The sequence below is a fragment of the Cygnus atratus genome, chromosome 3 (assembly GCF_013377495.2).
Source record: "Cygnus atratus isolate AKBS03 ecotype Queensland, Australia chromosome 3, CAtr_DNAZoo_HiC_assembly, whole genome shotgun sequence".
Taxonomy (NCBI): Eukaryota; Metazoa; Chordata; class Aves; order Anseriformes; family Anatidae; genus Cygnus; species Cygnus atratus.
This window is the reverse complement of record NC_066364.1, coordinates 49,108,466-49,134,814: the sequence shown is the minus strand read 5'-3', so window position 1 is coordinate 49,134,814 and position 26,349 is coordinate 49,108,466. Positions and strand designations below refer to the sequence as shown.

Here is a 26,349-nt window from a genome sequence, read left to right as displayed (position 1 = left end):
TAGCCTGTATTACTGGTACAAAAGACAAATCAATATCATCTGTTTGACAAAAAAGACTTCTATTCAGTATGTGATCAGTACAAGCATGTTCAGAAGACAAAATCACAGTGTATTGTCCCTTAGAAGTGGGAGATATCAAGTCTTATAAAACTCTTGTAGTTAATATGGAAATTACACTGCCAACACCACCTTCATGCATCTAAAAAGCAACTAGGGACTTGCTGCATTATTCCAGAAGAAATACTTAGGAAACCCTGCCTTGCTTTTCTTTTTGCAAGATGACAAATGCCAAAGGCTTCCTGAACATACCATGGACATCGAGAAGTATTTGAACAGTGATTGCAAACACATACAATACACAGAGTAATATCAGTAAATACCAGTTTATGTATTTCCCAAAAAATGTTTTCTAAACAAAGTACAACTGATGTAGAAATTTCAGATTGATGTAGGGCCATCTTAGTATGAATAATTGAAGGAACTGATCAGCTTTTATCTATCTGGAGTGCCAACCCCCTGATTTCACAACATACAATCTGTACAAAGAAGTTAAATAGTGAAAAATACATAAATGCTTGACAGCTGTTTTTATATTTCAGATAGCCTGTCAGTTATAAAATAGAAAGTAGTTTACATTACACCATCCAGTCCAATTTGAGCCTAATATGTTTTTTCACTATACACCTTAGAATAGCTTAAGTTAAAAAAAAAAAAAACAAACACTTAAGGCTGATGTGAATAGTTATACTGAAAGCGCTTGGATTTTAATTAAAAACAATACATCTACAAGACTTACAATTTATTTTGCTAAGTAGCTTGACGAGTAAATAGGAGAAGATGCAAAAAAGTAAAAGACCACTTTAAAACTGTTTGTTTTACTTATAATGCTATTTTCCCAAGCCTCATTTTTAATGTTCATAGCTCTAATTCTGATCACCACTGTAAGATTATTCTCAGAAGTTTTATGCAGAATATTAAAATGCAAGTATTAAAAGTACCACCTACATACCTGTATATAATTTTTTTTTTTTTTTTCCAATTTACCCAAATTAGATTCTTAAATATAGCAAGCATCTATATGCTTGTGAAGTATGCCTTATTTGACTTCTAGGTGAGATTTACAGAACCTCTGCCCTCTAAGCCAAGTAGTTTTCTGCTCTAAATATCAATGTTGTTTCTTACCTCAGGTGCAAACATGGTATCGTAAGTGGGATTGTACTGAACTTCCTTGACAGCAGGATCAAGGTGGACTCCTGTTTCCACATCTTCCTGAAATAAAAGAGACAGATTAAAACACCATTTTTCACATCCAGACTTTTAAATATATGACATTACCTCATTTCAGACCAAATCAATGCTGGATTTCAGGTTGACACTTCTAGCACGATGAAAAGAGAAAAGCACTTTGGCGGAAGAAAGGAAGAAAGAAAATGCAAAAATAATGCTTTAGAGAAGAAATTCAGTCTAAAATGCATGTGGTATTTTGCACGTGTATTATTATTAAAAGATTTCATGTACACACTCTAAAAACAGTACCAAGATTAGAAGCAAGCTTTTTTTTTCCTCCCCAAGATCTTTGAAAACCAGATCTAAAGAAGAGTCAACTAAAACAGTCATCAATTCAATATTAAAGTGTGAAAGCTAAATTTCTACAAAAGGTAGAAGGCCGAAGTCACAAGCAACTGCTTTGAAAGATAGTTGGAAACAGAAGATATCAGAGCAAACATACGCGTAACGATGAGCTTCAGAGAATCCGACGACCCCTCACCTCCAAGTTTTTACCAAAAGGCATAAATGTAATTCAGCTCCAGTTTTAAAGCATGTTCCCAAGCTTGTCATGGCAAAAATTTAACTTGATAGATGAAGGAACAAGAAAGAGGGGCTGAAAATAAAGCTTAACTTCTCAAACAACTCAAAGGGAAAAACTCAGAAGGGCACACGCAGCCAAAGTGGAAGACAGACAAGACGGGAAAGAAAAACTCTGATTAGGTGGCAGTGCTCCAAAAGAGCTGGTTTCAAGGAGTTCTACAACGGTTCATTTTCTCTGAGCCTAAACCGATGTTCCATAGAGTGGAAGCTCAGTTCCACAAAGGAGAACGTTATTTTGTGGTATTTCTACCAGCATTGCTTCCTGCAGCTTTCTTCTAGAATAAAGACACCTGAAAGGGATTTATAACGTGTCTGTATATTGATAACATTCCTAACAATTATACTGAAAGGTATCCAGCATCAATATTTAATCAGTGCTCATCTACAACGGGATCCCAAAAGCATCTACAACTCACAGAAGGAAGAGGAACGGCAGCAGATCAAATTTTAGCAGTATCTTGTTTATCAGAGAATTACCTGGAACAAACTCAGCGTCCCCATGTATTACAGCACCTTGAAAGAGCAAAATGACACGTTCCGTAATCATCACCTGATTGCATTTGGTTAAAACTGCTCCAAAAATGTGTTTTGTTTTTTTTTTTTTCCTAAAAGCAACCCCATCAGTTGTTTTTTGTACGAAGACTACTGTCTTAGCAGAGTTTTAAGCTCAACTAGAGAGCTTTATACTCACGGTGTATCAGTTATTTTAGCAGGCAGCCCAGCCGTTGCCCTGCTCTTGCCGGAGCCCTCAGCGCTGCCAATCCTCCGACTGCCCTCCTTTCTCTCCTCACGCCACCCTTCCGACTCACTGGGCTTGGACGGCAGCGGCTGCTGGTACAGGCACAGCCCTGACCTTCGTACACCATGAACTCGCCCGCAAAGAGCACAGCAGGCCTGATCCAGTCATTCAGCAACAAGACAGACACCACCCCATCCCCAGCTAGACAGGAGCACATCAAATCCATTTCCCCACCTCTATTACCTATGCACTTCTGTTTTCTTGCAGGTATCCACAACCTGAGGATGTTTTCCATAGGTAACTTTTCCAAGTTACAACTCACAGCTTGCTCTACCAGCTAGACTGCACATCTTATCCACCAACCTTATTGCTGAAGAAATAAAAATTAATATTGTTGATAACATGGAAAAATCTATCTGACCTTCAGTGACATTTAAACAGTCATTAGTTCACTTGAAATTAAGGCATAGATTTTTTTTCCCCTGCTCTTTATTTGGAGAAAGGCAGGGAAATCTAATTTTGCAAAATTGCCAAGAATTGTTCAGTTCTTCCTCCTCTGTTAACTCCTATTATACACCGTTCGGTAACTGAGAAAAGGAACAGGTTGTGCCACGAAGGCTGACCTGCTGCTGGAGGACTGCAGCAGGTCTGGTTCTCCTCCTCTGCTGGTGGAACAGCGCGGAGCCATTTGGAAGCCAGGCGACAGGTTTGCTCCGGGACCACCACGGGCATATTCCTTCTACGCGAAAACCACCGAGCCTTGAAATGGAAGCATGTGTTCTATTTATCAGAGCTACGCTCTCCAAGACCTCCGGCCTTATTCACGCTTTCCTCCTTTCAAGCATCAAACGACGATCTGCTAACGCGCTGCTGAAGCGCACCGCTTAATTTCAAGCGAAATGGAAGAGTGAAAAGGTATCAGCAGATCATTTCAGCAGGACCCGTCCTTCTGAGACGGAGGAAGCGAGAAAAGCAAGCACCCAGGTTGCCCGACTAAGGCTGTCCCTCATGCTGGCACCAGCCAGCAGACTGTCACCGCAGGCACTCCACACGCGTCTGCCATCGCTGCCGTGAACAGGGAGGAGATGACAGGAGCAGCGGCCAGGCAGGCTGCGACAGAGATAAGGTAATCTAAGGGACCACGTCCCTCTGCTGTAGGGTTTTTTCCCCCCCCCTTTGGTCTCACGGGACGTATCTTGATTCATCTAAAAGCTTAAGATGAGCAATACATCATGCAGCTTATGCCTAAAGTGTGATACAAGTGGCTCTGTGGGATGGAAGACCATCAGTAGCTAGCTGAAAGAGGAAGGAATCTGTGATTTTAACGATGGGCTGAGTATTACTTTAGGTGACTTCCTGCTCAGAAATCATAAAAATGGGGTCAGAAAGTTGTCGATTTAAACAGACGCAGTGTTCCTCTGGAGAAAGCCAGTTCAGCTGTAGGACTGGCAGAGGCAGCTTGCGTTTGCCACAGCTTGGAGATGGTACAAATACGGGCTTTATGGCACGTTCCAGTATTATTAAAGGTGCTACAGCCCATATAGCCTGCAAAAGAAGAATTAAGGTTTTAGGAAGTAATGTTTTACTGAATATGGCTTTCTTGAATGACGTAATGCAATGGAGCTGCAAATTTCAGCTCTCCATGTTATCTCTCTGCTTTCCTCAGCACTGGTAACAAGAGTTCAGCTGCGTACAGTAGCAACATAGGGCAACATATACCAGCTACTGAAAAGGGTACAAAAGAGAAAAATCAAGAATGATCCAAGGTCTAAGAAAATATGACCCGTGAAGAAAAAAATTGAACAATTTAATTTAGTCTAAAAGAGATTAAGATTATATAATTAAACAGAAACAAGGACTGCAAAGCACTGAAATTGCGCTTCGTTGATCCACTGAGGTTTGGTAAATACAGGATAAATGTGTGTCTGTCCAGAACGACAGAGATATCACCCTTGATGCAAGGAAAAAAAAGAAACAGATGATATTTTATTAGTGAAGCACTTGGGGTATTGTTCTCCCTCTACCTCTCCAATAACGTGATCATCTGCTTACTTGCAATATCAGGTTGATATATAGTTCAGATGGTATTTAGTTAGGTATATACAAAATTATTTCATTCTTAACTGCTCTCCTTTTACCTCCTCTCTGTTGTGCTTCATCCTACAGCACTGTATCGCATGCTGTCACAGAGGAAGGGCACTCGGGGCTGTACTGCGGCGTACTAGTGTTTCCCAAGGAATCTACCTCGAGGCACAGAGAAGCCAAGCATAGACGAGTGCTTCACTGCAACTCCCCAGAGACCGCAGAAGGTCTGGCTGCTGCCAAGGTGTCCTCCTTCAGCCCTGCCATAAAGTCCCTCTGGCCAGTTAAAAGTCAGCAGAGGTAACAGCACAGGAAACAAAAGGGATTTTAGACTATTAATACAGTAAACCAGATTAGCTTTCCTTTTTATGGATTCTTCACATGCACCACAGACCTCTTCTTCTTCAGAAAAACCCTACCTGAATGCCATAAAACAAAAACATTACAATTTATGAAAAGCACTTGATTTGTAGAACGCAAGACGGTTCAATAAAAATAGATTTTTTTTTTTCCTGGAAAAAGCCTGCTGGAAGTTTTCTTTGATATCTTTGAAAGACAAGACAAAAATACCCTTGACTTAGACACAGGTCAAATCCCTGAAACACACGTTAAAGAAAAATCCTAAACAAAAGCAACAAGCTACAGTATGGATGCAGCTAATTTTGTTCCTTCATAAGAGGATAATAATGTTGCCTATGTTAGTGCAACTCTCAATCCTTTTAATCAATAATATTTTTTAAATTTCAGCCAAACTCTGTAACACCCATTGTGCTAGCATGTGGCTGCCTTCAAGTTTAATCAGAGTTGTTGATGTATTTAGAAACAGAATCTGATACTTGAAATTTCAACTGTTTGTCCAAACGTGAGGTTTAATGGCACACAGCAAAGGTCATAGTTTTTTAGTTTCACATCATGCAAGCAAGGAGTTACAAGATATCTGTATGTTTTTGTTTTTTTCCATGGACATTTTAGATAATAAACGTACAATGTTCCTTTTTCCCCAAGTAAATTCATTGCTAATTAGCCAAATAGCTAAAACATACAGCTGGCTTTGCATAAGATTTAATTAGTTTTAATTATCCATTAAAAAAACGCACTAAATTAAGACCGCATCCCACGAGCTGTGAAGGCTTCAGCAGTTTGTCACTTACCCATTCTTGCATAAATCGCTCGGGCTGTCAAATAACAATATTCTCCTGTTCTATAGATTTTTCAGATTTATTACCAAGAAATGAGTGGCATTTACCGTGAGGCACCAGCAGTAACGTTTGGTCCTTACCAGCTTTTAGTCATTCTACCCATTCATGTACTTTAACAGTAAACGTCCATCCCACTGACTTCAAAAGGTGGTGAGACCCTGGCACAGGCTGCCCAGAGAAGCTGTGGATGCCCCATCCCTGGAGGTGTTCAAGGCCAGGTTGGATGGGGCTTTGGTCTGGTGGGAGGTGTCCCTGCCCATGGCAGGGGGGTTGAAATTAGGTGATCTTTAAAGTCCCTTCCAACCCAAACCATTCTGTGATTCTATGAAAAGAATAAAAATAAACTGACAAGAAAAGTATATGTTTAATGGTTTTGTTGAACTATGCTAAAAATCCATCACCTTGCATGATGACAAGTTCTAAACATCTATACGAGATATTTTGTGTCAACAGAAAGCAGAAAAGAAATCAAATTAAAAAGAAGCCAAGACATTCTTAACAAGTCATCCCAGAAGTCACCAATGTTCATTATTGCTTCCTAATGGTCTCACAATGACTTTGTACCTTTCCTCTTCGCAGATGAGCAAGAATTAGATTTTAAAGAACATTAAGAAATGTGACTGAAGTCTATTTTTATTCCCTGAAGTAATATTTTTCTGGACACCTACACACTGCCAAAGGTAAACTAGTTCCAACAGAAAAAAATAGACCTGAGACTTCCAACCCCTTCCCACATTAAATACACAATTTCCAGTTCCTGTACTAGCCCAGTCCAGTTGATTATCCTGTCCTCAAAAACAGTGAATGAGACACTGTAGATGAATAAGGGACCATCTGCTCCCATCCAAGTCTCACCCTTAACAGACAAAGAATAAATACTCTCTCCCAAAGCAACAGTTGTAGCTGCAACATTTCATGCGAATCTGGTTTCTTCACAGTATGTTCCATTTCCTAAATTTCCTTCAGCATTTTTAATTCACTAAGTTTAATTCACAGGTTTGTGAGCAACCTTAAGGTTGATTTTTTTGTATCAGTAGAAGTTGTATGAAAAAATTATAATTGCTTTTGGCAAAGTCTAGCAAAACATAACTTAGAGAGAAAACTAAAATAAGGGATTTAGAGTGAAAAAAGGGAACTGCTATAGGTCTTGAATTGCCAGCTGAACTCTACATTCAACTCAAAGCCAGTGTTACTAAGACACTGAACAAACATTCATAACACACTGGTGGTAAACACCAAGGAAATGAGCCTCTGTATTTGACTGTTTCACATTACATTCTTAATTTACCTAATTCACTATCCATAGAAAAAACAACATAGACACCTTTCTTAGCCAGTTTCTGGATACCTAACCCATACCAAATGGGTTGTAGATCACCAAGTGGCCATCAGTTAAGCATACTGTGTTTCCCCTCACTGTGTTAACCGTAGCTTTTTTAAGTTGCTCAGTTCACAGAACTGGTTGCTTTAAAAACATAAGAGATGAAGAGCCTGCTCAGTCCAACATTACAGATGGATGGATGCCATGCTGGGGATGAGGTTTCAGTGGCTGATTCTCTCCTAGTGCCTCAAGTTCACAATGATGACAGAAAGCAGACAGGTTCACAGCCCACCAGAGCCACCATAATTGTCTGGGAGCTCCCCATCCTATGGGGAGATGCTCTTACAGAGCAGAAAGCCTTTTGACCTTACTTCAGGTGGGCTCTTTCTCCTTAAAGGAGGCATTGCAAAAAGGCCGTGCCTACTTCTGATCCTAACTGCCTTAAGTCTCACCATGAAGCTGCGTAAAGCAAAACACATCCATAAGAAAAAGAAACACCAAAAAATGCGCCCAGATGGTGCCTGCTTCGCCAGCGCAGTCGCCATGGAGTCAGAAGGCAGAGCTTGGCTTTGTGAAGATCTGCCTCTGCCACGAGCAGAGCAACCTCCGTGTCTCAGACACGAAATCAGAACAGGGCCTGCCTTCGTGCAGAAAACGCAACTGCCAGAGGGAAGCTGACACGAGCTGAACTTATCTCAACAGGCCAACGAACTAACACAGGGTTTTGCAGAAGTCACAGGACCTGACTCTTCCCTGAAGAAGGGCCTCTCCTGCCGCATTTGGCCAAGCAGAAGTGCTGAGCTCCATGCCGTTCCCTCGGGTCCTGTCGCTGTCCCCAGAGAGCAGAGCTCAGCGCCTGCCCCTCCGCTCCCCTTGTGAGGGAGCTGCAGGCCGCCATGAGGCCTCCCCTCAGCCTGCTCTGCTCTGGGCTGAACAAACTGAGGGCTCTCAGCCGCTCCTCATGCATCTTGCCCTCTAGACCCTGCACAATCTTTGTAGCCCTCTTTTGGACACTATCTAATTGTTTCATGTCCTTCTTATACTGTGGTGCCCAACTGAAAAAAAAAAAAACACACACCAAAACTCTGTGGGTGAATGAGCTAAGAATTATGCCCTGCTAATAAAGAGAGCAAGGAACCTACCCCTCTTTAAAGTACATTCAAATCTAAAGTCTGTGCAAGTTACGATAAAACTCTTCACCATTAACAGGTACAATACTTACAATCAGTGCACAGGACACCAGATACATACGAATTACATTCTCAATTTCCAGAAATGCACCTGTGTGTGGCTGTCGTTCATATTATACGATCAACCTGTCTAGCCTCCCCTCTTACCACCATCTTTTCTTACGCATTTCTGGTCCCTTGTGTATGACACATCCCTGCACTTAAGAGTACTCGATCCTCATTCGTGTCAAAACAGCACTAGCACGAGCGATACTAACGAACTGTAACTCTGCTTTTCTCCTCACTCAACTCCTTGTTTTTCTAAAACTGCACTTACAGAATGATTCTGATTTGAACATCATTTCTTTTACATTTGTTCAATACGGGCTTTCTAATCGTAAAGAATTAGAGTGAAATCATGAGGGAGTGACTGGCAAGCTTTCTCTGCTGGTTGGTGGGCTGCTATCATTTTTAGACACAGAAGGTGTTGAAAGCATGCTGTCTGTGAGACCGATACTTTTATGTTTTGGTTAGCAGAATGCTTGTGGCAGAGACAGTCCTGGATGAGCTGGTGGATACCCCCTTCAGGGCATAGTTCGGGGAACAGCTTTGAATGGCACGTGCTACTGCCACCTCACTCCTTCTTCCAGCTGCTTGGTCCCAGTCTGGCATTGGGCATTTCACAGCGCTGGTACAGCACTTGTGCAGCTCAGAGGAGCTGATCCAAGGAGAACAACTCCAGCAGTATTTCGCTTCTCAATCCAGATCAGATGTCACCCACAAAGGAACTGCACAAGCGTTCGTGCTGGTGTGGCAAAGGGAAGACCTGTTCCCACAGCCTCGGAGGGGCAAAGAGCACAGCCAGTGCTATTTACCATTTACTATAATTCATGTTCAAAAGATATTAAAGGTGTTAATTAGCATTTATTTCAAAGCCTGCACAAGGCAGTCTGCCAGGGGCTGCAAGTCAAGAAGTCGGATATTTGCAGACTTCAAGGAGTGCGGTGGGGCTTATGTAGTGCGAGCACACGATGTAACGTGCAGGGGCATATATGATTAATAACGACAGCACGTGAACTAGGTAATGACAACGCAGGGGGAGATTCCCTGCTCCCTCTTTGTGAGAACGCAGCGACCCCGAGCCCTCACAGCGGCACGGAGCGGGCACAGAGCAGCGGGCGCCCGGCACCGCTTCCCCTCAGCTCCCCGAGCCCCCCAGGGGCCGCGGTGGGCGCCCCGAGCCGAGTAGAGCCGAACGGGGCCGAGCCCAGCCGAGCGGAGCCGAACGGGGCCGAACGTGGCCGAGCCCAGCCGAACAGACCCGAGCGGAGCCGAACGGACCCGAGCGGAGCCGAACCAACCGCTCCCCCCCTCCCCCCGGGGTCCCGGCTCCCCCGTACCTTCACGGCCACTTCCGGGGCCGAGTCGACGGGCAGCGCCGGGGGCGCGGCGGGCGGCGGGCGGAGGTGCAGCACGGCGTCGCGGCTGGCCAGCACGGCGGCGGGCCGGGGGCCGGCCCCGGGCTCGGACTCACCCTCCGAGTCGGGCTCCGAGTCGGAGCCGCCGTAGGAGGCGAGCGCGGCGATAGCCGCCGACATCTTGGCGCGGGGGGCGACGGGACGGGCAGGTCCTGGCAGCCCCAGGGCTGTCGCCGTGGGGATCTCCCCACGGGGTGAGCGGGACGGGGCTGCGCGGCTCGAGGTGGCTGATTAAAACCCTAAATGCGTTTTAAGGAATAAATCGCGGAGTCCTGTGGGTTCTGAAGGCGTTCGAGGTGGGCTTCGCCTCCCTCTGTTGTTGGTGGCGTCTAACCTTCCAGGACCGCCGCGCGGGACTACAAGCCCCAGCATGCAACGCGGCGTCCCTTCCTTTCGATTGGCCGCCAGCGAGCCGGCTTTGTTACGTCACAATGGCGAGCCCCGCCTTTCTGTCTCTGGTGGGAGGAGAGGAGAGAGAGGGGGCCGGACCGTACCACCTGCCCCCCGCGGGGGGGGGGGGGAGCGGAGAGGAGCGGGGGTGTCCGTGCGAACAGCGCCGCCCCCCGCCGCCGGCCCCTCCCCCCCCCCGCCCTCCCGCACACGGTGCCCGCGCCCATTGTGCAGCCTCCGCGCCCCCGCCCCTCGGCGTGCGCCCGGGCTCCGCGCGCGCGGAATGGCGGCGGCGGCGGCGGCGGCCGTTTGAAGGCAACGGCTGCGGGCGGGGCGCGAGCCGGTAAGTGCCGTTAGTGGGGGGGGGCGGGCGCTGTTGGGGGGGCGACGCCTCGCCTTTGTGTGAGGGCTTCGGGGCCGGGGCGCCCGCAGCCAGCCTTTGTGCCGCCCGGGGCAGCCGGGGGGTGGCTGTGAGGTGGGTGGGGGGCGGCTTTGTTGTGCTCCAGCCGGCGGGGAGCGCCTCAGCCGCGTCAGGGGGTCGTGGGCAGGCGGCCGGGGGGCTGCCCGCGGTGAGATCCTGTCAGCCGCGGGGCTGGGTCCGGGGGTCTGTGCCCCGCAGAGCCCGCAGAACCGGCCCCCGGTTGCACGAGTCGCCGTGCTGGTGCCGTGAGGAGGCAGGTGGCGGCTCGCCGGGGAAAGTTTCCGTTTGCTTAAATCGCAGGGAAGGTGGATTTTTAGCGAGCGTTCAGATATCATCCCTGCATGTGAAACCCCGACCTGTCTCCGCTTTAATTCCAGGGAAAATAGTGTAGAAGGATAACACGCATGGCTCCTCCGAAGTCGAGTTTTATCGAAGCAAGCGGTAATTCCTCCTCTTCTATTCCTATTATAACATATTTGTGCTTAGCGGCTTGTGACTGGGCATCTGTGGGTTCGGGAAGGGCTCGATCAGCACCAAACAAGCCGAGAGCGGCACATACAGCTTGTTAAAAAAAGTCCTCTTGCTGATTACTGAATGCTGCCTTCTAGAAACGTTGTGCTGTACGTTGGGTGAGGATGCTGCCGGCTCAGAACGAAGCCAGCCTGCAACAGTGGGTGGGAGATGGATGAATTGGGATACCTGGCTTCTCTTTCACTCCAGGTTTCCCCCTCCTGTTTCTCCTTGCGGTCGCTTTGCCTCTTTTCCTCCTTTTTCTGCTAAAGGAAGATGAAAACGTCCTGCTTTCTGCAGCGTTCCCGCATGTAAAAGGGGCTGTTTGGCACTTGTTTGTTTCTACCCGTGGTGGTGAATGTACTAAGTGCTACCAAGTCTTCCTTTTTTCCCTAGGTGAAAGAGGAATAAGTATTTAAAAATATTTCCTTGAGAAATAGAAAAACATCTTACCTTTTTTCTTTTTTTAAATCTGATTGATGAGTGTAAGCCCGAATGGATTTTTCCCCCCTCTGTTTGAAACATTTATAGGCTCATGCTTTTGTGAATCATCCAACATCTAATAAGGTCTTACTGAGTGCTGCAGCCTCTCCTTCAGTCAGAACGTTCATAGCATCTCAATTTCACAAACTTAAAGTTTTCTTAGGCAGTGCCTTTGAGACCTCTACCCTTCTGTCAAACTTGATTGAATTCAGCCAGCCGGTTTCCAGGCTGTATGGAACACATGGGAGCCCCTAGCCCTCACCAACGCTTCCTGCATGAGACTTATTTCCTTAAAAAAGCTGGGGTAAAGTATATTACATCTTAACTCAATGTGTCACAATTTTTCCTTCACACCAATCCTTTCTTCCCTATAGTAGATAACAAAATCTGTTTCACAGCGTTTTTAATATGTTTTGTCCTACTTTCTTTTCCCTTTACTTACTTTTTCGTAGCTCCTTTTCCATGATGGATGTGTTTTATCTCATACCCTGTGTTTTCTGCTGGCTTTTCTTCCCCACAGAAGATGCTGCATATAATCCTGCTTGTGCTATTTTTTTCTATATTTTTTTTAACACTCTTAAAATGCTGTCAGCCCACTTACATATACGCTTGCTTCTCATCCACCAAGATGTAGGTCTGCAGTTTGGGGAAAAAAACCCAATGACATGCCAGATACTAATCAGACAGAGGATCGAACTGAAGTATGAGGCTCCGTTGTCCAAGAGAAATACAGTTCGAATGAAACCAATGATTTTTTTCCTCTGTTCCTCTGCTTTTGGCTGCTGAGAAGAGCCATGATGGAAGTCTTATCAGGTTCCTATTCCTGCCTTCTTACTGGGGCTTTTTGTAACCTCCTGCTGGCATGTCTGAGCTATCTTAATGTACTTCATTTAATTCTACCACTAGGAAAGCAAAGCGCCCTTTATAAGTCATGCTCTGCTTTTTCTGCCACCTTGGAGCCTCCGACTGCTGCAAGGGTGACAATACCTCCGTTCCCATTTTTGTTTTTTTGGACTGTGGCCCGGATTCTCAAAGATACCAAGGCGCCAGATTGCAATAGGAGTTCTGTGTTCCAGTACATCTGTGAATCAGTCTCTTAAGTTTTTGGGGAAGGATCTCGAGGTCGTCTGACACAGATTACAGGCTATAAATTTCATGTTTACAAGACTTGGTTTCAAAGAAAAAAAAGATGCAGGATAGGACTGGAAAACAGAATAGCTTAGACTGTCATACTTATTTCAAATGACTTTGCAAACAAAAAATTTCCTTGCAGAGCCTCCTCTGTAGAGGTTGGAAGCATGCTGTGTAGTGCTTACGCAGTGCTGTGTCCTGCATCTTATAACACAGGCTGAACCAAGAATGTCTCCGAGAGGCAGCAAGACGTTAATTGTAGGCTTCCAGGAAAATAAACTAATCAGAACCATTAGAAATTCTCATGTCTTTAGTATTGGATTTCTTAATCTGTTGAAATGTATTTTTTTAATCAGTTACAACACAGAAAATGTCAGCAAAAGCGTATACGCTTCTAAAAATATTTCTATTAATTTAGGTGCTTGGGGGTGGAAGCTGAATTAAATCCTAGCTTAGTTAAGCTCGGATGTTGTGTGTTTAAGGTAATTTATTATACCAGAGAACTACAGAATACCAAAGATAGTTACATTTTAACTGAATACTTAATAAAGTATTTAGCAGAAATGATGGATACTTTTCAATGAGTTTCTATCTGGCCATTGATTGACTTTTTAATTAGATGCTATGGTTGCGCCATGAATTTTAGTCTTCAGACAGCAGGCTCCAAGCAGAAGTAGGTTATTAGGAATGCCAAAACTATCTGACACTTAAAACCTATTAGAAAACAGAAACCAGTTCTAAATCCAGGTGGATTTTCTTGGCATCTGATAAAAGGCATTAAATTCTGTTGATGCACTTATAGCTAGGACATTTTTACTGTTCCCTCCCCCCTTTTTTTTCGGTAAGCTGTGTGGTAAGCTGCATTTATTTACTGGGAATACTAATAAAGTCTCTGTTCTCTCTCTGGCTCTTGTTCTCACAAATTTGGTGAACCTCAACATGCTTGGTTGGCAGAACCAAATCAATAGATGGCAGAAATCAGTCAGTAGATTTTGAAGCTACCAAAGGGCAGCTTCCAAGAAATATTCTGCAAGTGATCTCTTAAATCTGCAAATTGTTGGGAGCTCTGAAAGAAAAATCATTGCACACGTGATTCTTGTCCCTTACAGCTGCAAATACCTATAGATAAGGGGGCAGCAAGGACCGGCGGCAGGCTCAGCAGTACTAACTGGTATTGCTAACGTAGTTGCAGCTGCTGCTGCAGAGACAGGTGTGCCTCACTAACCTACTAGGGGTTTTGTTTGCCGTAATGGTATAGCAGATGCTGTTCTAGTTTAGTTTTATCGTTTTTGCGTACATATTATGATTTTTAAAGGTGTATGTGAAGGTTCCTCATGCCTGGCTATCAAATAAAGAAGGTGAGAGGTGCAATATTGTCAGGAGTCACAGTCTCTGAAATGAAATAACAGAAATAAATGTTAACTTCTAGGAGGCTTCAGGTTGTGTCTTAAATCAGGAGCTGTTTAGTATTTCCTGTTGGTCATCTGTAGAAGTTGAATTATAATAATTATAAAGTAGCAATATATGCCGAGGGTTTAAAATTGTTTAATCACATTCAGAAATAGTGGAAAGGTCATTGGAGAAGTCTCAGTAAGCTGGGTGAAAGGACAGCATGCTAACAGGTAAAACAACGTTGGTATGTGCAAAACTGTTCTGGAGGCAGAAACCATTCATGTTAACAGTATTAATGTAAGAAGAAAATTTGGAGGTCATTGCAGATTGCCGAGGTATCCGAGTCCCCAATTTATAGCTGCAATCAGAAGCAGGGAAAAAGCATTGAGAAGGAAGCGTCATTCTATACAAATTCCGTAATTCACTTCTGCTATTCAAAGTGTGTTACTAACCATCAATTGGTTTTGAAAAAAATAAAATCACAGGATTGTGGAGAGTTTGATGTGAAGAATATGGCAGAGTTTTTCAAGGGATCGAAAAGATTGGAATTATTTATCTCAGGAAATGAAGAGCAGATGTAACAAGTGAGGGGTGGAAAGCTATAAAATAGATATGAATTTATGCTGTCCAACAGCTGATGTGAAAGAAAAAAAAAAAAGCTGCATTCAGAAAATGACAACTTATTGAATTCATACCTTTTTACAAGGAGAGGGGTTCGAACTGATATTTTCCCTGCTTCCACTCAATGTACAAGCATTTGTCTCTGTATAGGTATCTATCTGTCACCCAGTGTTAGACTAATGCTCTTGAATACACAGAAGCAGCTTAACATCCTTGCTTTATTTGCTTCAAACCAATAATTTGAACTTTGCTTTTTCCCATCAGAGATGACTGCTCAAATAAATGAATATTCATTGGAGGAAGGTATTCTCAGTCTTCTGTATCTGAAATGAATTTTGTCATTTCTGGGCTTTGGAGTCATTGTCTGACTGTTTGATGTAATGAAATGTTTTACGCAGAATGAAACAGCTCAAATCAGTGGGATAATGAGAGAAATCCTTAAATCCATACATTGACTGTGGAACTGACTTGTTGCACGGGGATGGCCAGTTTGAACACAAACCATGGATAAAAACTGATGTTTGAAGGGAAACTCTCTTAGGTCAATCCAGCAAGCTCAAAGAACACCGAAGGCATACGGCAAAGGAGCACAAAGGCCCTTTTGTGAGGGTATTCTTTCATGTTAACTCTTTTATTTAGGGTCAGCACTGCAAAATAGGTGGACAGGTTATTGAAAACGGGAAGAGTGATTGATGTTGAGGTACTTTTACTGGTAGCGCTCATGCTAACTGATGCATTACAGCAGCTTGTCTAGCAGCACCAAGTTGCAACCTCCAAAGTAATGCCTGTGGACTAGCCAAAATCAGGGTTGTCAACAATATTTCTGCAGTGTGATACTGTTCATGTTTTGAGTGTCCATAATCTTTTTCATTTGTGCCCTTTCATGATGGTGACATGGGTTCAGCCAGGTTGCTGCCAGATCATCTGTGCCGGACATGCGGTGTCGCTACCGAAGAGCCACCGCTGGTAGCACAGAACAGTTTTCTGCAAGAGATTCTCATTTCGCAAGACAGAACAGCACCCTCTGCAGTCATTCCGGCATAGACCTTCGAGAAATTCCAAGCACTTTTTAGGAAAATGACAAGTAATTTATAATTCGATAATATGTGTGAACTTAAGATATGTAGTTCAAGCAGCTTTTGTAAAAATGGCATGCAGACTCAGCTGTTCAGTAAAAAGGAAATGCTTAACTTGTTAAATCTTGTTCAGCCACTAGCCGTTGAGTATGTGTGCAGAAATGCTTAGAGAGGTCTTTTATGCTCAGCTGGTTCTGACTTTCTGTTGATACCGAAGGAGAAGGCTGTGACTAACAATAAAAATTAACAAAAATACAAGCTGAGTTTGCCCTGAGTTTCATCCTGCTTTGAAGGGGAGTGGGATGGGGGGTGGTGAAGGGTAGACCGGAGGATCTCCAGGAGTCCCTTTGACCCCCAAAGTTCCATGATTATATGATCTTCATAGCAGGAGAAAAAAATATCAGGAAAGTAATTCAGGAGAAATAAGAGGTAGCCCAGACTGCCATACAGGTGGCAATGAATGACGCTGGTGTTGCAGCCTGAGCTGAATTTGCTCTTGTGAAAATACATCAAAAATGATACTGCAAGTATTAAGTATTGTAGGCTTGTGGGCTAGACTGCAGCAGCAGAATGACGTTATCTACAGAATTAGCTGATGTTATTCCTTAGCCTTGTATATTCAGGACTGTCTGTTGCTCTCTGGAAACTTCAGGTGTGGCTACCCAGTGGAAACAATACTGTCTGTGTCTCCAGTCAAGACAATGGAAGGTGTTGTATGGTTCTAGCTAGCCTGAGCGGTCCATTTAAAACAATAAATAAATCCGAGTTTTAAGGGAGTTAAGTTTTCTTTTTCCATGGGAATGAACTTCCAGGAAATCTACCTTCAGCAAGTTTCATAGTAGGGGAAGAGGTTCTGTGCAGTTCAGTCCCAAAAGTGTGTACATTCTGCTGGCTAGGATGTTTCCAGTAACAGAAGTCAGACACGGGGGATTATCTGTGGCTAGCCTGTCTAGCTGTATTTTTATCCATTCTACTTCTCACTATTAAACAGGTTTTATTTCTTTGTCTAGGAAGGGAGAAGAAGGTTTATTAGCAAAGAGAGAGATTTCTGCTCTTTTTTTTTTTTTTTTTTCTTGTTGGAGGACAACTGGAGCTCTATTCCATACCTGAGGCTACTTTGCAGATAAAAACATCTTTTAATTCCAGGATGATGAATGTACATGTCTTTAAGCTCTGGACGGGTTTGGGTTCCTTCTCTACAGTTATCTATGCAATCTACTTGAAAGTCAAGAGTGGGGCTTTCACTACATAACTCTTTATGAGTGCTGGCAGTATTTATGAAAAATGATAGTGGCATAGTTAGGTTGAAGGAGAAAAGGAGGTCTTATTACTCCTTACCCGATGCCTTATATACCAAACTCTCTATTGCAATTGAGATAAATGTTCTTAACATCTACTTTATTTGACAGATGCTTGAAGCACCAATATTTTACAGGTGGTTTTCTGGTGAGCTTTAGGGTTCCTCACAACTTCATGCTTATTCACTAGAGATCTGATCAATTACCGGAATATTATTCTGTTGAAACTTGTGGACCACCTTTTTTAGTGTCTGTTGAGTTGTTTAATATTGCATAGCATGTTATACTTGGAACAGCTCTCTTGTGGTGGATCAGCGTGGTCCAATGATGGGACATCTTGATGAATGCATGTACTTCTGTAGAGCTAAAATTTTTCTTAATGCCAAACTTGACAGCAATTGAACTCACTCTCTTACTAGACTGTAGAGTATTCTGGTAGGAAATAAGCAACTTAATAATTAGCATCGTCCTAAAGTGATATTTAATAAGAGGCTTCATGTGGAATAATCTCTCGATAGAGAAAACCCTTTTTGCTTTGAATACTTTCAGACTCTTGCCCTGTCACATTAAATAGTCCCTTAATCTTTCCACTGTTTGTGGGAATGCATTGAAAAGCAAAGCCATTTGGGTACAGACGTGATCTAAAAGGGTCATCTTCTATATCTGAGCGTTTTCGGAAATGTAAGCTCTTTCCTAGCTCAGTGCTTGCCATATGGGGCACTGGTTACCAAAGCTGATTTTTGAGCATGAATGTAGCACCCAGTCCTTTTTATGTGGCAGGAAGGAAGTGTTTCAGTTTTTGAGAAGCCCAAACCATATGCTTGTTGTAGGTGTTCCAGTCCATTCATGGTTATAGTGAGCTCCTTTACTCATAGTTAGTCATTTTTCCTTTGAAACCTTCTGTATCGTTAGAGAAAGAATATCTTATAAAAAAAAGATTAACTTTCTTAAGCAAGTGGATAAGGACATGATTTTAAAGTAGAAGCAACTAGAAAAGAAAACCATGAAAGCTCTGTGATGCAGTCTAAAAACGTATTCAATGTTCATATACATTTCTGGCTGTTGGTTACTTTTTATTCTGAAGCATCTTAGCTAGAGAGAACTAAGCTCTGCTTGATGCAGGCTTCTAGGAGGCTGAGAAAGATCTTGGACAGATTCTTCTCTACCCCCTTTCATCCCTCCTTTTTCAGGAATTCATAAGCTCACAGTGTACCGCTTTCAAAACATGCACTGCAAGAGTTTTTAATCTTGGTTTCACTCCTTCCTCAAAAGTCTGACTTGTAACATTACGCTTTCCCTATGCTTTTTTTTTTCTGACTTGCAACTTGCCCATACACCATTTTTACAGGATAGCATTTATATTAATTTTCAAGACATTAATGGCTGTTTAAATCCCAAGACACGTCTCTTTGCCTTATTTTTAGCGTACTCAGCTAGCTCTAAGCTTGAGTTGCAGACAAATTGATAGATGGTTTTGATTTCATGTCGAAACATGAGGAACCCTTTGGACATTGTTGAAAGGACTCTGGAGAAGCCTGATTCACCTGTACTTGGGAACAGTACTTTAATTCAAAAGCAACACTTTAGAAAAAATATATTGTATCAGGACTTTATTTCTATAAGACTGTTGTAATGTTGAAATACCTGGAGTCTTACAGAAAGAAATGCATGTCCAGCACACAGTTAAACCCCTTAAAGAGTTCAGATGTTCTGGGGTGCAGAAAACAGGTAATAGCACATCTGAGTAAGATAATAATCACGTTGTTCATCAGAAGTTTTTTTTATTATTATTATTATTAAGCTTTTTGTTGTGTTTTTTTTTTTGTTTGTTTTTAACTTAATGAAAATTCAAAACTGCTACATGGTGTGGTCCTGCTGTAGTGAACGTGTTAATTTTTGTTAGAATTATGCAAACTTTTGAGATAAGATTTAACATGTGACATGCAGATCTATTTAAAAAGTATAACACTAACTTAATTTCTAGATTTAATTGGACAAAAGAATGCTAATTACTGATATGTAATCAAGTTCCTTTTGTTACAAATGCTGTGGTTTTTTATGTAGGTGTAATTACAATCTAGTGCTTCAGTTCCCTTGTTATCCAATGTTAGTGACAGTTTGTTAGTAAAAAATGAAGTTTGGGGTAGTTCTTGTATATTTAGAAAGGGAAAGTATTGGTAATACTGGTTTTGATTTGTACAGCTGTTAGGATTTTTTAAAATGTATTGTAATTAATGGATAATGTAGAGGAGAAATTTGTCTATTAAACGTAGCTAGCTCCCGTATGAATTGGGCAGATGGGCGAACGTTTGACTCTGGTCTAAGGCCACTACTAGCTGAAACTTAATATTTTCGGTGGACATGTTTGTGTATTATAAAGACCATCGTCAGAACTAATGGTAATTACTGCCACAGAAACAAGGAGTAAATGGATCTAGATGTATACTCGCTTCTTATATGATGTTGTTTAGGCTGTCTATAAACCAACGGTGTGTTCTAAGCTTCCTATTTCAAAAGCACAAAATTGAGTCATACTCTTGCTAGGTCTTGAGTGTCATTTTTTCTTGAAACTGCATTTATTTTTAGCATACCAAGCGTATTACGGAAGTGTATTTTGAAGGGTATCAGCATTAAAACCTATTTAGAAAAGAATGGGCTTTTAACAATTCTCCCTCTACATACGCTATTATTTCTTCTTCAATTTCCGTCTGTCAGTTACATGGTGGGCTGTCTTTGTTAACAAAATCAGATCGTGATACAGGACTCCTGCTTAATAATTTTGGTATGCTGCTTCTGGACAAAAGAATGCCACTTCCAGGCTTCCTTAAAGATTCAAAATCTCAGGAGACTTGTATGTTAATCTGTTTCCTCTGGGGAGATGAATCTACTTTATCTTGTCTCTATAACTTGCCAGTGTATTCATCTAGGGATATGTGTTAGAGGTAATAATGTTTCTATGGCATAGATGCATGTTCTTTGATACATAAATCCTGTTTGTGGTATGTAGCCTGGAGAGTTGAGTTACATAATTTGGTTATCTTGTGGTTAAGAAGGGAAATGATCTGGCCCTGTCACCATCTCTGATGTGGCAATGAATAGCTAATCATATATGTCTGGTACATATTACGTGGAAAAATCATTCATGGTAAGTTGGGAGAAATTCATGTCCTGAATCCTTAGTACAACCAGCAATAATTGGGTGATGCTTTACTTGTCAGTAAACAGCTAGGAAGTTTCCCTTACTGACTATGAAAATGTAAAGCTCAGTAAGTTTAGAATTTATTCTTTCATTTAGTAGCTATGATTTACCAAATGTGAATAGAAAACAATTGTTTTGTTGTCCTGTTTAATACTAGGTGCGTTTCAGTCCCTCTGCTGCAGCTTGGCTTTTGTTAGGGAGTTGCGGAGTGAAATTAATGCCTGTCCCCTTGGCCAAGGCTTTGAGGTACTTGCTCCGCTCTTCTGTGTAACATGCATGAAAATGAGGGGAGATGGCAAATGGTTTGGTGGTGTTTTAGTGCTAATCGAGATAACGAGGTTTTCAGTATATGAGACCTTGGGGAAGAAAACTTCAGGGACCTTGTTTTCCAAGAAGAAAGTGATGGATTGCTAGTCTATAGTCAGGGAACTGTACCCAAGTGTGACTGGCAGTGTACCTTATTGGTTTAAAAAGGTGCCAACTGCTTGCTGCTTTAGATTCTGGCTAAAAATTGTCAGGTAAATTGTTGGTCGTTGGTATCTGTCCTGTTTAGGACCTACCTACTTCTTTCTTCTAACAAATAAAATGGAAATAAGCGTCAAACATCCTGAGAATGTAAATTTCTTCTGTATCTAGTTTTTGAGGATGTTGCCTGTGTTCTGAGTGCGTCATGTTTTGTTTTGTTTTGTTTTGTTTTTTGTAGTAACAGAGAATTTTAGACAGTTATTGAATGAAATACAGAAAGGCTCTCTGGAGGGTGTATTGTGCATCCCAACCGTTGAGTCATACAGTGATGCTTGGTCTTTTTCTGCTATTGTGAATCATGAAATATTTCATGGTTAGTGGAATAACTGCAAATGGAAGGTGAATAGTATTCTAATTTGTGTTTGCATATAGTATATCAATACATTTTAACCCCTATACCTCTCCCCAGATGTAGGAGGTATGCTTTTGAGCTACTAGAAAGCCAAGGAAGAGGGTTCTGCTTTGAAGGAGACAGACTTAATATCAAAGATGGGTAACCCTATCTCCTGGGCACATTTTCTAGGAGAAAATAAGGACATTTCCTTCATTTGTTGAAGGAATGAACGTTTAGTTGTGAACACAGTTGTGTTCATCTTTAGCGGATAAGTAAATTTGTCTATAGGTTGAATCTGAAGGATGAAATCTACAAAGGGGGTGGAATATAAGATTCACCTGTCTTTATTGGCATCCCTAGATTTTAGATTACATGCTCTCCACGTTATACTCTATGTGTAGAGTCCGGAAGGCTGAATGAGGATTCTTCCCTGAAAGGCACTCCGTGCTGCTGTGTGCACAGGATGGGGCTGAGCCAACTGAGTTCAGTCTGTCTCCAGCTGCCCAGGTAGATACAACCCAAATGTTCCGTTAGATCTAGGCTTTAACGGTGTGGTATCTAATGCAAAGTTGGTTGGTATCTTTTTTGTGGGTGCGAGAATAAAGCTGCCTATGCAGTACAGAAAAATTCTCTGTCAAATGAAAGGTGACACAGTTATATCTGTGTAAATGGAGTCATAGCATGTCTTAGTGCATTTCTTAGCAGAGCAAAGTACTTTTGCTATCTGAAAATAGACACCGATATTTTTTCCCTCTCACAACATTTCTGTAGTGAGCGAAGCAAAGTTGTTAGATGCATTTTGGGTAATTTGAGTTTGTTTTACAGTATATTAGTAATCTTGAATGCTGTTTAGGGACAAACAATAAAAATGAAGTTGAACAGTGACTGTAGTATCATGGCTTGGTAGGGAAATAAAAACTGTTAGAATGTGGAATCATGTTTCATGTGTGATTAAAAACTTCTCATTTCACCCAAAGTCTAGTCTGGGAAAGAGTATGTTTGTTCTTGGATGTGTGAGGCTTCAAGTTGCACCCTTTTCTTTTCAGTCTGTTAAATACAGCGCCTCCATAAGTGCTGATTTGCTCTCAGCTTTTTTTTTTTATTTTATTGCAGTGGAGCATGAATTTATGAAGGTGGTTTGTTTCTGTAGGCAACAGAAAAACTTTGAGCAGAAAATTCAACACCTCTCAGTGCTGTTCTATCTTTTTCAGTGCCTCGATGTCCATAATCTTTTCTCCCTGAATCTGGTTGTGTGCTGCAAACCTCCGTTGCTGTAAGGTAGCTTTTGAGAATATAAACTGAACCTTTCTAAAAAGCAGCATTTTTCCTTGAAGCTCCTGACTGCAGTTTGAGAAACACTGACTTGGTTTGCGCATTCCAGCTCTGTAGTTCCTCTGTGCCTACCTCCAGAGACCAGATGAGAGCGAGGAATGCAGGGAAGCGGTGGGTTCATGGTCTGCCTGTTGTGGACAAAGAAAGAAAGGTACCTCAAGTTGCACCTTTCCTGAAGGACAGTGATGTGCCTCCCTTAGAGAATGCACCAAATGCCTTTCTTCTCCTCACTTCAGAGCTTTGCCATCCATCATCAGTCACGCCAGCCAAGGATGCCCCAGGTAGTCAAGAGCCTTCTATGAACAGAGTCTTATCTGCAAGGCGTCACCCTGACGGTAGGCTTCTGTCCAACATTAAAAGCCCCTCACATTGACAGTTGCCCAGAGAAGCTGTGGGTGCCCCATCCCTGGAGGTGTTCAAGGCCAGGCAGGATGGGGCTTTGGGCACCCTGGTCTGGTGGGAGGTGTCCTTCACCATGGCAGGGGATGGAACTGGATGGACTTTAAGGTCTCCTCCTGCAGTCACTTTAACCTTCTGCTGTGATATGTTTTTAATGGTTATTCTGTAAAATTCATATGTCACTCTGTGTCAGAACATTTTGAACTTCAGGTATTACAAACTAACTGAAGCAAGCATCTCTGCCCATCTCTGCAATACATATTACTTCTCGGGATAGTAGTTGCATTCATTTGCTCTTTAAACAAGTTCTAAAGCTCCACTCTGATCTCAAGAGTGCAGTTTTCTTAATGGGATTTTTAGAAGGTGGCCATAAAAGAAAGACAATAGCTACTGTCAGAAGTATTAAGAAGTAGTGTGCAATGTGAACAGGCTACTTTAACTTGTTCCTGAATATAATTCTTCTAGATCCTTCCAAAAATAACTCCCCTCCAAACAGTAAAAATTGATATAAGTTGACAGCATGTTTTAGCAGACACTGATGAAGTGTTGATTTCTGCTTTTCTGAGCTTTTAGATGAAAAAAATAAACAACACAATAAGGTAAACTCTTCTTAGTAGTTGTTACTACCATCTTACACTGTCCTTATTTCATTTGTCTTCAGATTTTTCCTCCTTTCACCGTTCTCCTCTCTTCATCACTTTTCCACCAAATTGCTGTACTTTACTTGCTGAGAAAGTAGCTGGTCTGAGCAGCAGACAGTAGCCTAAGTCGTGGAGTAAATCGCTGTTGACAGTTCTTGCCTTTTCACTGCTCGATGAGTGAACTTGTAAGTAAAATGCTCTGTTCTCTTCTGGTGGTGGAGGCAAGTCTTCCACGTGTGGTCAAGCAGAATGCAGGACTCGTGTCAATGTGCAGATCTCATGCACGTGGCTAGGCAAGTCGGTGTATTCCAATTACTAACTTGCCGCAGGTGTCAAGCTCTGCTTATTTACATTGGCAGGTCACCTTAACGTGAGCATGTGGAAGAAGGCTTAATCATTTTAACAGACTATATAACGAGTCGTATAGTTTCCAAAGGGACCTGGACAGGCTAGTAATTTGCAGCAAGATCAAGAGGATAGCAAGGAATCATGTTTTGACCAGTAAATTCTAGAATGTAGAGACAATAAACATGTAATTTTATTTGAAATAACTAGTATAACTTAAAGATATAGGGATATGAAGAGAAAGTAAATTTTACTGAAGGAATTTTGAATTCCTTATGCTATTTATTCTTATTTTTTTATTTTTATTATATTTTGTTTATTAATGCTTGTACTCTTTATATTATGCTATGTAAAGCTTGCTCAGGAGAGAAATTAACTGAGGGCATTTGTGTATACCTAGGACTTGAGAAAATACCTTTCTAAACAAACTACAGTTACTTTTAAACTTTGCTTGTGCTTTCATTATAATTCTGTGCAGAATTACAATTGTATGTAGTGAGAACATAATAAAGCTATAGTCCAGGACATAGAGAGTGGATTTTTTTATTGTACCAGTGTATTAAAGAAATATGCACAAATTTAGAGAAACTTGTTATTTTACAAAGGAGTTGTATTTTATGAGTATGTACCTGCGCATACCTTCTGTCAATATATTGCAAGCAAAACAGGATTTTTAGAGCTTTTTTTTTTTTGCTGTTCCATGCCTGAGCAGTAGTGCTACTGTAGGAATCTATTGGGTTTCATCCTAGTATCATCTCAAAGGTAGAAGAAAGAGATAAGTAGGACTGAGGTTTAACAGGTGAAAAAGAGGTTGTGGAAAAGTAGAGGAAATTACTAGCATGATCAGAGAGGAGTCAGAGTCATATGAGGCAGTTATGGTCTGGAAGAAGTTTTCAGGCTCCCAGGTGACTCTTAAAATTCTGTCATCAGATTAGAGGAAACTTTGAATATTGTTGTTGTGTGCAATAATATTATTTCTGGGTATTGCTAAATCACCACTATATAACATATAATTTACGTGGGTATCACAGGATACAAATTTTCAAGTATTACAGCTTTTTGGAAGGAACTAGATTTGGCAAAGTAAAATATGCTCTTGAAATCTGCTAAGATGGTGTACAAAATAAGCTCTTTACTCGCATCTTCGTTTACTATTACGTGTCGGCTGACACGTTCTGAATAAAATGTCTGTTGCTCAAAGTATTTGTGCGCTTTACAAAGAATACATAATTCTTCCAGTCAAATGCAGCTTAATAGGTGCTTGCCAGTGTTGTTGTTTTACTTTCCCTTATTAGAAAATTTTAGAGTGGAAAATTAAACTCTAAACCTTCTTATTTTCCTTTTCTTTCCAGTTGCGGACTACAGATAGAGCAGTTTTGACACAAGATGAAGCACGTGGTTTTCAGGGCCTCCTTGTGCTACCACAACCACTTAGCTTGCTAGCGTAGGTGGGCTGTGGGTGGGGATGGAAAAAGGAGATTGCAGAGTTCTTTTCCTGAGCCTGGCTGTGACAGGTCTTTGGGAAAAAAGCAGATTACTGACTGCTAAAGAAGAAAAAAAAAATAGAGGCAGATGAAAACTTGTAGATTTAAAAAGCAAAACAATCCCCACCGTTTTCTCTTAAGTTACCCATTTAACCTTGAAGTTGGTAGTAGCATTCTCAAGGTTTTCTGCAATGATGTATGGAATATTCATAGAGTGCTTTTATTATATAGATTGCTGTGCGTTGGGAAGAGACTAAGTGAATGGGACAGTGGAGAGGGATTAAAGGCTAGATGGTGTAGTAGGAGGAGGCAGTGAATGTGGGAGCTGAAGGAGAGAAAAGGAAGATAAGTCTGGTGTGTAGGAAAACAGTTTAAAAAAGGGAAAAGGTGAAGGAGTTCTGGAAGAAAGCTCCGACATGGTGATACGTGCAATTGAGAAGAAATAGAGGAAAGCAGTAAGGGAAAGGAAAATACCTTACAGTAAACAAAGTCCCGTATACAAATATAATTGGGAGAAGCTGTGACTGAAAACAGAAGATGGAGGGAAAAAGTAAGCAGAGAAAGATAAGAAAACTATGATTCATGCAGAGGATCAGAGTGCATATCCATCCTAAATTAGGATGGGGGTCATTTAAGAAAAGAAAAACAGCTTAATTTAAACAGTCTTATAAAAATATGAGGGGGAAGGAGGGATATGGGATACAAAACTAGGTTAAACTACAACTTGAGTTTAAAAATCCTGTGCAGATCTGAAAGGTGTGTAGGCATTACTTAGAACATCTTCATGGGCCATAATCATTTTGTTCACAGGAACACCTAGACAGACAGACCAATATCTTGTTAGCCATTGTCATTCATCCTATAATCTTTGAAAATCAGTCAAGCTTTCATTTTGCCTTCTGGGAGATGCT

At 41.9% G+C, this 26,349-nt stretch overlaps 1 protein-coding gene and 1 long non-coding RNA gene across 3 annotated transcripts in view; one reads left to right on the top strand and one right to left on the bottom strand.

Moving 5' to 3' along the window:
- CDC40 (cell division cycle 40) overlaps positions 1-10,000 on the bottom strand; it is a 38,543-nt gene extending 28,543 nt beyond the window's left edge. The window contains exons 1-2 of the mRNA XM_035564790.2: positions 9,780-10,000; positions 1,183-1,269 (exon numbers count right to left, since the gene is read on the bottom strand). Of these exons, the coding sequence (XP_035420683.1) occupies positions 1,183-1,269; positions 9,780-9,977 (285 nt within the window). The 5' untranslated portion in view covers positions 9,978-10,000. The remainder of the gene's footprint in view (positions 1-1,182; positions 1,270-9,779) is intronic.
- Positions 10,001-10,472: 472 nt separating this feature from the next.
- LOC118257144 (uncharacterized) lies at positions 10,473-16,050 on the top strand. 2 transcript variants are annotated; one of them, XR_007707983.1, is made up of 3 exons: positions 10,473-10,590; positions 11,046-11,109; positions 15,714-16,050. It is a non-coding gene; the product is annotated as an uncharacterized LOC118257144 (long non-coding RNA). The 2 variants fall into 2 exon arrangements; XR_004781479.2 differs by having other exon boundaries at positions 15,070-16,050.
- The last annotated feature ends 10,299 nt before the right edge of the window (positions 16,051-26,349 follow it).